Raw genomic sequence first — 12,086 nt, forward strand, 5'->3', positions numbered from 1 at the left:
GAACAAGAACTACTTGATGACAGCAAGAGAGTGAGCCACAACCACTACTTGGATTCGGCAGAGACTCAAAAACAGAGGAGCGGGAAAGCTTTAAGGTGGCATGAACAGAAGATCCATCATGATGGGAGACCATTGGCACAGGGAAGCTAGAGGCAGGCTGACAAAAAAAGATCGACCCCAAACACCATAAATCCTAAGTTAATAATGATAATAGAGGAAGAGTAAAATACTAATCTGAATATTACAAAGTAACCGCCAAAGCCTAAGTATAACCTAAAATTGTTTAGTCTGTAGTTTATTCAATGTAATGTATAATACTGGATTCTAATGCATACCTTTGAAGAAAAAACTTTATTGATATTATTAGCTAAATAAAAGGTTTATTACATTATTTTAATTCATAAAAATCTATTATTCTTATAGAATTACTACTACTAAATATTATAATTTAAAGTATTTTCATTTGTAAATGAATATCAGCTATTTTAGAACTTAAAGGTAACAACACATACTTTGTAAGAAAATTCATTACCTCAGATAGACATTCATGCAAATTTCACAACAAGAAATTAAACCTCTTAGAGTTTTATGTGCTTTTTTCCCTTCCTCATTTTTGATCTCTGACCACACATTTTAATACCACATTTTCTTTCACCATTATGTAAGTATTTAAATACCAGCCTGATTGCAAAGCAAAGGTACTCAGATATAAGGAGATTCTTAAGTGGGCCATAATTCTTCCCATTCTACTTTTAAAGAAAACTAAGAAAAGTTTAAAGTTATACTATGAAAAAGGAAAGGGATGATGTGGGAGTTACTTTTTTCGGAAAGAGTAAGCAGAAAACTGAGTAAGTGAGCACACATGCCTGTGATTAAGTTGGGGTAGGTCGCAGACTGATTCACTAAGTTGTCTCTGCCACCAGTAAGAGTATGTCCCTCACATATCAGTCAACATTTGAGGACCTCCATGTTTATCTATAAACCAAGGGGCTTGGAAAATATAACCTCTAAATTCCTCTTCCAATAAAATAATGTTACCATATGAATTCATGGATCTGCATATCTGAGAGTTAAGCAGGAATTAATGGAAATAAGAACAAAAAGTCATACCTTTTTATTATCTTTTATCCTTGTTTTACATTTGTTTATTTCCCTGGCTTCACGAAGACCTTTCTGAGTAGGACCTTCTGGTGCATTTTCTTTTTCAGAATTAGGAACTACAAGATAACACAATTTATTCTTAGTATCTATACTATTTCTCAACAATAAATATTACTTTAGCCAAACATATGAAAGCCAAAGTCATAATGATACATGTATTTTTAAAGTATTAAACTAATAATATTAAAATACGACAAAATGTTTTAAGTGAAGTATCAAATTTATTTCCCCAAAATTCAGGGTGTCATTACTGCAAGGTCAGTGAAATGGCATGATGAACCAGTTAGAGATCATAGCAGCCAATCTCGCATTACATTATATCCAATTCCTGTCATGAGGTTTAATGTGTATACAAGTGAAGTTGAAAAGGGCCAAGGAGAGAATGATAAGCAATGACAAAACTTCCCAAGTGGAATTGGATAATAAACAATGGATTCTTAAAAGAATGTTGTATTAATAAAATATTATTCTTTATGGTTCCCAATGTTGAGAAAAACAGAAAGGAAAACATTAGGTAATATTCCAATGGGTTGTAACATTAGTCTCCAAACTCTCCTGGACATAAAGAACAATCCCACTAAAACCACCTGAGGGAAAAATAAAAGTGACAGGGAAAGTCTTTCTTTTACACATCCTTCCACATACATATACCTACTTAGGTATACATAATTTCCTCTTTTATTTCTAAACAGGAAACTAATTGCAAATAACTACTAAAATTATAATGATTAACTCTGAAATAAAAGAAATAACTAAATTTTCTAAATATAACACTAGATTTGTAATAGAGAAAAGATAAATACAAAAATTTCTTAATGAGTCCACATTCTCAAAAAATTCTAAGGTAATAAAGGCAAGGAAGCATATAGCTGGCATTTAGATTCTTACTAATCTGACTTTTCCTATTCAGTACTTGTTTCGGACATAGGAGAAAATCTCCAAAATAACCCTGACAATAACACTAAAACAGAATATTGAATAACACAGTTCTACATGAAAGTACTTAGAAGAATTCAAACACTCGGGTGTCCAAACTACCTATCCTCCCTGAATGGTGCTAACAGTTAGAGCCCCACAGCATCTGGGAAGTCAAAATGTGGGGGAAAGGAAACAATTACATTTTAATTTAAAAAAATTTTTCACTTCCATTAATGAAAAATTTTTACTACCAATTCTCTATTATGATCTCCTTTTCAACAAGCAACAGTGACATCTTGATAATGATAATAATTTAAAATAATAATAATTAACATTTATGCCTCATTGATTTTTTTACTACATAACAGCCACTGGTTTAAACAATTTGCATATATAATTTCATGAAATCCTGTCAATAACCCCATCAAGGTCACTATCTTTTGTTCTCTTTTATATATGAGAAATATATATATAATAATATCTATAGGGGAAGCAATGAGAAAGCAGTAGAGAAACCCAGGATTCCAGCAGGTAGTTCTAAAATAAGAACATGAGCAGATGTCAGGTAGCATGCAAAACATGACTAAGCACCACTTCATAAGAGAAATAAAAATCAAGAAGCAAACAAACAAAATGTTAAGGATAATAAATCAAAGTCAAAAACTAAGAAAGCCTTGGTTTATAAGTATATGTAGTTTTCCCACAACAAAATGAAATTACAAAAGTTCACACTTAATCATGTTTTGGAAAATATTCAACACTTATAACCAAAACATGAGAATAAACATTGTAGAATACATGTGGAATTAGCAGAGAAATAACACTTCTCAATTGTTTCTTGATGTAGCAAGTACAAACATGATTTCCATTCTCCATCAGATACACATCACTTTCACTTGCATAAAGATTTATAGAACAAATAAGAGGCTCAGACATTAAATTCTGTATGACATTCATGGTTAAGCGCATATAATTCTCAAATTCCATATAGTGCTTCTTAATGTTTAGTAATATCCTAGTGAATTCCATGTCTCTATCATAGCATCTTTATGTTTATCACACCTAATGCTTATTAATGACAGGCCTATATTACTGATTGGTGCTGTGCAGTTTCCCAGATTTTATTTGGGCACAATCAACATCTTAAAGAAAGTATAATTTTTTAAGAGAAATGAAGCAAACATCAAATAAACACTTTTGCATTTATAGAAATTTTGTCTATTATACCTCCAGTGCTATATTTCATCCTTTAACAATTCCTTATGTATGCACACACTCATTGAATCAATGTTAATTGAATATGTTCAGGCCCTTCGTTAAACATTAAAACTGTGCAAATCTAGAAGACAATAGGGGAAGGGTGGGAAAACTGAGTGGGAAGAAATCAGAGAGGGAGAAAAACCATGAGAGACTCTTGACTCCAGAGAAACAAATTGAGGGTTGAGGATGGGGGGAGGGAGGGGCGAGGGGCAACTGAGTGATGGGCGGAGCACTGGGTGTTATGAGCAACTGATGAATCGTTGAACACTACAGCAAAAACTAATGATGTACTATATGTTGGTTAACTGAACATAATAATAAAAAATAAATAAATAATAAATAAAAAATAAAATTTTAAATGCACGAATATATTGATTTAACAAAATAAATACATAAGCACGTACATTGTGCCAGTCACTAACTCTCTTGCAGATTAAACCCAGCTGAAAAGAGAATTATTTAATTGAAAAAGGTTTTGAAGAGATTATCCACAATTTGGCCCAGAGGCTAAACAGAAAATAGCTAAGAGATTAGATCACATGTAAGCTAAAATGAGGAAATCAAGCACATATCTAATTGTAATTCAGAAAAAGGCAAATAGAGGTAAAGGGGAAGAGGTTTTTCTTTAAATTTACTTTATTTTTACTTTAATTTTATTTTCTAACCTAGGCCATATATTCCATATAGTCATAGGAAATTGGTATCTTATAATGCAATTCTGAGCAGCAACAAATGCCAACTTTAAAAGCAGCAATGTATTAAGCTAAAAACCTTATGGAATACTTTGCTTTACTCCATATGACATCTTTTTCCTGTATGAACATCTGAAGTCAGCTTTCAGTTGTTTTTTACTTCATCTAACACTTCCAATTTCTAGCTGTTCATCCTGAATTCAAAATCTATCATAAATTATAAGATATATTAAGATACGATTATACGCATCTTTTAAACCTGTTTTGGAAATAGGAATTATTGCATTCAAACTGTGACCTTATGAGAAAGCAAAGTAATATAAGTTAATAACACAAACATATCAAAATCAGCATATTCATAAACCTATTTGAAATTAAGTAACTTGTACAAAAACTGCTTTTATCTCAAATACATAATATTAAAGTGTTTCTGTATAGTTTCTCATAAATATTTGATATATATTATATTTCATAACAACAAAGAAAAATAGTACAAAATTGTCCCTTTAAATACCTAATCAATAATAATTCATTATTTCATACTTTCTCCTAGGAATTTTTCTATTATTCTACATACCATACAAGAATAAATGTAGAATTAAAAACCTTTTTAGGTGAGAAAGTTCAGAATGATAGTATTAATAATATTCTCTCTGGGTAGTACAATTATGGATAATTTTAAAAATAAAGTTTATCATTTAAAAAATTTCTAAAATAGGCATATCACTTTGATAATAAAAAATATGGTATATTGACAAATAATTGATTACTCCAAATCAGTTCAATTTTTGTCTTATCCCTACATTTGGACTGAATAACAATTAATTTGTCTTTTTCCCAAAATTCAGAGTAAATGATGATCAACTCATTGTTCCCTAAGTACAGAGTGAATAAATATTAAATTTTAAGAATCTCTACTGCCATACCAACCTCTGCCTAAAATAAATGGATAGACTTTTGGATGGATGACAGGTTGACAGAGTTTTAAAAAATTAAACTAAAACAAGCAAATGGAGGGGGAGTTACTTCATATCATGAAGGATGACAGTATTTATGAGAGACAACCAGTTCACCAATAATCAACTTCTCTTCAAATCAGAGTTCTCGGCTAAGTAAGGTTCCAAGTCGATCAGACGTCAGGGAGATGACACAGTCTGACATGACACAGCCAAATGCTAAAACCAGAAGCTTGGGAAAAGGTACAGCAAGTACCATACCTAACACTAGAATGCATGTTTATAAAAATCATAAAATTATTCAGCATGGAATTTAAGGAATTCATGTCATTCAGGTATTTGGGATTATGTAATTAAAATAATGTATTTCTTTGTGTTGTGTCGAAATTTATTCCTTTTGACCAAAAGCCACTTCAAAACATCACCGATCTCGCTTTTTTTCTCATTTCTTCTTCAGACTATATTTTAATGGATGTCTCTCAAATTCACTGACATTTCTGCCATCTCCAATCTGTTCTGAACTACAAAATTTTCATTTAAGCTCCCATATTTCTCAGTAATAGAATTTCAACTTCCTTTTTTTGTTTCTGTTTATCTGCTAAGATTCCCTGCCTCCTTAATTAATGTCATATTTTTCTTTAAGTCCTTGGTCATATTCAAAATAGGTGCTCTGGCATTTTTATCTGCTAAATTCAACACCTGGGCCATCTCAGTGTAGGTTTCCATTTACTGATTTTTATCTTGATTGTGGGTCACTTTTTCCTGTTTCTGTAACATGTACAGAAAATTCTAATTACATACTACGCAGTATAGATAATAGATTATAAAGACTCTGGCCAACTGCCTTCCTTTACAGGATATTGATTTTTATTCTAGCAGGCAGTTTAATTTTTTTGATGATCACCTTGAAATTCTAGGCTTAATTGTATGCTTTGTTAAAGTGGATCCATGCAAAGCCCTAAATTTTTCCCAAGGCTCTCTAACTTGGCAAGATTCAAACTCCAATTTGTCTTCCCTAGAAATTCTTTTTTTTTTTAAAGATTTTATTTATTTATTTGACACACATGGAGAGATCACAAGTAGGCAGAGAGGCAGGCAGAGAGGGGGAGGGAAGCAGGCTCCCCGCTGAGCAGAGAGCCTGATGTGGGGCCTGATCCCAGGACCCTGAGATCATGACCTGAGCCGAAGCCAGAGGCTTTAACCCACTGAGCCACCCATATGTCCCCTTCCCTAGAAATTCTATGTAAACTTTGTTTTTTTGTTTTATAGGGCAGGACAATGTTATGTTAATATGATTATATTAAATGTTAATATGTGTTACCAAGATGTTAATGAGGTCTCTCCATTCCAGTCATGGACAGAACTCCAATGTCTCCCATCTCTGACTTCTAGTATCCCCGTTCCCCTCTGAACCCTATAAAATCTTCTCTTTCTAGTAAGTCCCTGGTAGTCTCCATGTATAGCCTGGCTACCAACTAAGGACTCATAGTAAACTTCCCCACAAACTGGACCACTGCTCTTTGCAGCACCCTTTTATCTGGTGCACTCTCCTACAGATTTTAGTCACTTTGACAACTGTCCACTATGATCTTTGCCTTTTCAGTTCATCAGGACTGGCATGCTCTTCTTGACCTCCATTTCCATGGAATTTGGTTTGGAAATTTCCACAGGCACAAAGCCATGGTGATGGTGGATCTCAACTTTAAAATTTTCCTTCTGTCACTTGCCTTCTGTGACTTGTGCTATTTTCCAATGCCTATTTTTCCAATGCCTATTGACAGCTTAGAGAGATTTTTTTTACTGAATGAAGGTTAGTCTGGTACCACATACTCCAACTTGGCCAGAAACAGAAGTCCTCCCATTATAGTTTACTCATATTAAAATTAATCTATACAGTACCATATCTATACTCCCTCTTGATCTTTTCATTAACATTTTAATTTATGAAATAGTTACCATATCATTTATTCACTTTTAAGTATCTCTAACATTTGGAGCACTGATAAGATTTAAAAATCACCAACCAATATTAAATTAGTTTTACCACATTTTACTTTTACCTCTAATTTCAGAAGCATGGTAATTATGCCCTATTTCCATATGCTTCAGAGTTGCTTGAAGCCCAGAAATCTAAAAAATAAAATAAAAAGATATAGGGTTATATACAAAATGACCCAAAAAGGACAAAACAAAATGCAATATTTAAATATCAACTGCAAGATATAAAAATATTAACCTCTAGGATTAATTCCTACATATTAAAAATTTTTGAAACATGAATTACAACAAAAGAAAAACGTAATTTTAAGTTTAAATCCAATTCCATGGGTGATTATTAGGTATCCATTATAAATAAATATCTGAAACATTTATTTCACAGCATCATTTCCTGAATCAAGAATACTTATTGTACACTTTGAATGATAATTATTCAGTACTCTACTTTGAGAGAAGTTTCTCCTCTGTTGAAATTACTTCACAACAACTTAATTCATCTTTCTATTTATAAAAGATGAGGAAAGTATTAGTTGGGAAGTAAAATATGAAGAGACTTGTTTTTCCTGAAACTCTTAGTTCATTTTCCGCCCACAGACACTCCTTGTTTTATTAAACATGTTTTATAATTAAGAACATTTGTTAGTTTGGTGGCATATAATTTACCTATATTTCCTGAACAGTAGTCTTGAATTAAAAACTCAACCTTAAAGAGTTCTCTCATCCCTCACTTTTTGTGATTATACCAACACAAAAACCATCTGTTTAATTATATACAGATACACACATTTTTCCTACTATCACTGAGTAGTAACATTCCTTTATTAATAGAAAATGGCAGATAATAAATTGTAACCTATAGATTAGTGCTCATGAAATGCCTGGCTGGGAAAAAAAAAATAAAAAATGTTTATCTATTCTTGGATGCCAAATGGATTATGGAAGTTTTAAATATACTTATTTAGAATAGCTTAAGATTTACATAAAAGCTGAAATGTAAGAGTTCTTGTACACCAGCACCTTATTCCCATTGCTAACATCATGCATTACCATAGTGTGTTTGACACAATGAGATAATATTGATAATTATTATTAACAATGTCCACATTGCATTCTAATTTCATTAAGGTTTTTCTTTTAATTTTATTTACTTATTGGAGAGAGAGAGAGAAAGAGTACAAGCAGGGAGAAGGAGATGGACAATCAGACTTGGTGCTGAGCATGGACATAATGCAGGGCCCTATCTCACCACCCTGAGATTATAACCTGAGCCAAAATCAAGAGTCAGACCCTTAACTGAATGAGTTACCCAGGCTCCTCAAGATTTTTCTAATATCCTTTTTCTGTTCCAAGATCCCATCTAAGATATCTTACATTTAGTCATCTTGTCTTCTTTTATTATTATTATTTTATTTAAATTCAATTAATTAACATATAGTATATTATTCATTTCAGAGATAGAGTTCAGTGATTCATCACTTGTATATAATACTCAGTGCTCATTATATAATGTGGCCTCCTTAATGTCCATCACTCAATTATCCCATACCTCACCCCCTCTCCCCTCCAGCAGCCCTGTTTGTTTCCTCTTATGATTTGTCTCCCTCTCTGATTTTGTCTCATTTTATTTTTCCCCTCCTTTCCCCTATGCTCCTCTGTTGTGGCATCACAATTCTGGACTTGAGGTTCTATTACAAAGCTGTAATCCTCAAGACAGTATGGTACTGGCACACAGACATATATCAATGGAACAGAATAGAAAACCCAGAAATGGACCCTCAACTCTATGGTCGGCTAATTGTCAACAAAGCAGGAGAGAATATCCAAAGGAAAAAAAGATAGTCTCTTCAACAAATGGTATTAGGAAAATTGGACAGCCCCATGCAGAAGAATGGAACTGGACCATTTCCTTACACCATACTCAAAAATAGACACAAAATGGATGAAAGACAACCTCAATGTGAGACAGGAATCCACCAAAATCCTTGAGGAACACACAGGCAGCAAACTCTTCGACCCAGCTGCATCAACTTCTTGCAAGACATGTCTCCAAAAGCAAGGGGGAAAAAGGCAAAAATGAACTACTGGGAATTCATCAAGATAAAAAGCTTTTGCATAGCAAAGGAAAGAGCTGACAAAACCAAAAGACAACTGACAAAATGGAGAAAGATATTTAAAATGTCTTATCAGAGGGGCACCTGGGTGGCTCAGTGGATTAAAGCCTCTGCCCTTCAGCTCAGGTCATGATCTCAGAGTCCTGGGATCAAGCCCCACATCGGGCTCTCTGCTCCTTGGGGAGCTTGCTTCCTCCTCTCTCTCTCTGCCTGCCTCTCTGCCTACTTGTGATCTTTGTCTGTCAAATAAATAAATAAAATATTTAATAAATAAATAAATAAATAAATAAATAAAATGTCTTATCAGATAAAAGGCTAGTATCTAAAATCTATCAAGAACTTATCAAAGTCATCATGTCTTCTTAGCTTCCTCCGTACTGGGACAGTTTCTTGGACTTTCCCTCATTTTGATGATCTTGACAATTTTGAGTATTGGTCAGGTAATATTTTGGAGCACGCCCATACATTTCGGTTTGTCTCATGTTTTCTCATGATTAGATAGGAGTTACCATTTTGAGGAGGAAGAGCACAGAGTAGGAGTGTCATTAATAGCTCATCAAGAACATATCAACATGATTAAAGTTTGATGATGTTAACCCTGATCACCCTCCTGAAGTAATATTTGCCAGGTTTCTCTACTATAAAATTAGTCTTTCCCCCAATTTCACTGTACTTGTGGAAGCAAGTCATTTAATTTAGCCAACAGTGAACAGCTGGGGTGTTAAGCTCCACTTCCTTGAGGGAAAGATTGTCTACATTTATCATTTGAGATTCTTTTTTGAGAGAAATATTTTTATTTTTCACCATTTATATACTCATCCATTTATTTATATCCATATGAACTCATAGATATTTATTTTACACTCAGGGTTATAATCCCATACTGTATTATTTATTTTGTTGCTCAAATTGTTCAAAATGTGACCACTGGGAGCTCTTTCAAGATGATTCCTATAATAAGTATGACTCCATTTTTTTATGTTTGACTGCTAACCGTTTTTAAGCCTTAACTTCCTACTTCCCTTAGGAGTAAGGCTGATATGAAAGACTAGATTGTTCCCTTCTTTGCCACTGGTGGGAGATTCAAACCATATAAGCCTCTCCCCTCCCACATAGGAACTCTCTTCCTGCTCCTAAACCCTAAACACAACAAAAACCATAAGCCAGTCTCCTTCTTAGTTCTCTCAAGACATTTCAGGCCTGCATGTAAGGCTTGTGACACTCTCCCCTCAGAGTTCAATTATACAATGTAGATGTTTGCATACCTTCTTGCTGTGTGTATAGCACAGTCAGTCTCAACATCCAAACAAAATTTGGTTGTTGGTCCACTTAGGAAGCGCCCTCACAGTTCCTTTGTCCCTTGATATACCCTAACATTTTCTTCAGTCCCTTCCCCCTCCTTTACCTTCTTCCCTCCCTTCCTTACTTCTTTCCTTCCTTCCTTTCTCTTTCCTTCTCTCTCTCTTACTTTCTGAGTATCTCCTAACATTCTAGTGCAACAAGATGGGACAAATGTTCCAGGTTCATTTTGTATCTTCCCCACCCAGCCTATAATCAGCCACTTCTCCAAGGAGCCCTAGCTTCCTTTTATTGAAGAATGGTATTAGAAAGAGATATCTATGCACCAGGTATACTCATTTGCTACTGGGGTGTCATTACTTCTAGATTCTCTCAGTAAGCTGACCTAGAAAATACATACATTTACTTTTTAGAATGCCTCCTGAATTAGAGACTCATGATCCAAAAAAAGTTAAAATGTAACTTTATACACACACACACACACACACACACACACGCAAGTTACATATATTTTCAATAACAGGACTATAACTCAGAATTTACAACATTTTCACTAATTTTGCAAAACAAACTAGGTTTTTCTATAAGATTTAAATAAATTTGAAAGTTGCTATATCATTACTTATGAAAAGAATTTGAAAACACATACTTCTTTTAGATTTTTGTCATCTCACAGTATACTTTCACTTTTATATAGAAACTGAGTATCACTAAAAAATTCTAAATTCTAACCTTTCTTCTTTCAAGATATTAGAGAGATCTATATGTTTAAAGAGAAAGATAGTGAGCTAAATGTTCATTAAGAGAAGGTTTTTAAAGAAGTGACGATTAGGAACACAGATAAAAATTATAAGATACTTCCTACTGCTTCAAGTATATACCCAAAAGTTTTGGTTAGAAGTGACTTCTAAGAGGGGTGTCTGGATGGTTCAGTCGGTTGAGCATTCAACTCATGATTTTGGCTCAGGCCGTGGTCTCTGGGTTGTGAGACTGAACCTCATGTAGAGCTCCATGCTCAGTGGGGACGCTACTTGAGATTCTCCCTCTCCCTTTCCCTTTGCCCCTCTCCCACTTCTCTAAAGTGAATAAATAAAAAAAAAGAAGTGACTTCTCAGAGCATCGCTGAAATAAAACAATGAAAATAGAGATGTAATAAAAAAATAATAAGTGCTTAAGAGTGGTGCAGGGGGATCGGGAGGAAGAAAGATGGGGGAGGAGTAGGAGAATGAAATATCATTATATCCCAGGAGTTCAGTCAGATAGTTATCAAACCATTCTGAACACCTACAAACTCAATAGGAGATAGAAGAGGAGAATAGCAGCAATTCTAGGAACAGAAAATTGACCACTTTCCAGAAGGTAGAATATGCGGAGAAGTGAATCCAAGGCAACATATGGGAAGATAAACCACAGAAGGAGGGGCCGGCTCCCAGCAAATGAGAGCAGCAGAGCACAAAATCAGAACTTCTAGAAGTCTGCTCCACTGAAGGATGTCACTCCAGAGGCTAATCAGTGTAAAGCCCTCACAGGGAGTGTGTGGTCTCAGGACCCGCAAGGTCATAGAAAGACTAGGGGCATCTAAGTGTGGCAAAGCTGCCAGGTATCAGAGTAGGGAAGCCAGCTACAGAGACGGAGCTCAGGAGTGAGCTCTCAGCTTGGCGTTCCCTTAAACCATGGTCCAAGGCACAGTT

At 34.3% G+C, this 12,086-nt stretch overlaps 1 protein-coding gene across 2 annotated transcripts in view; it reads right to left on the bottom strand.

Annotated features, from left to right (window-relative positions):
* The window catches only part of SPAG16 (sperm associated antigen 16), a 1,004,614-nt gene that overhangs the window by 937,691 nt on the left and 54,837 nt on the right, over positions 1 to 12,086 (bottom strand). For both annotated transcript variants that reach the window (XM_032859869.1, XM_032859870.1), the window contains exons 8-9: positions 7,048 to 7,117; positions 1,111 to 1,217 (exon numbers count right to left, since the gene is read on the bottom strand). In XM_032859869.1, coding sequence (XP_032715760.1) covers positions 1,111 to 1,217; positions 7,048 to 7,117 — 177 coding nt within the window. The remainder of the gene's footprint in view (positions 1 to 1,110; positions 1,218 to 7,047; positions 7,118 to 12,086) is intronic.

This window comes from Lontra canadensis, unplaced genomic scaffold (assembly GCF_010015895.1).
Source record: "Lontra canadensis isolate GAN:19392208 unplaced genomic scaffold, GSC_riverotter_1.0 scaffold18, whole genome shotgun sequence".
Taxonomy (NCBI): Eukaryota; Metazoa; Chordata; class Mammalia; order Carnivora; family Mustelidae; genus Lontra; species Lontra canadensis.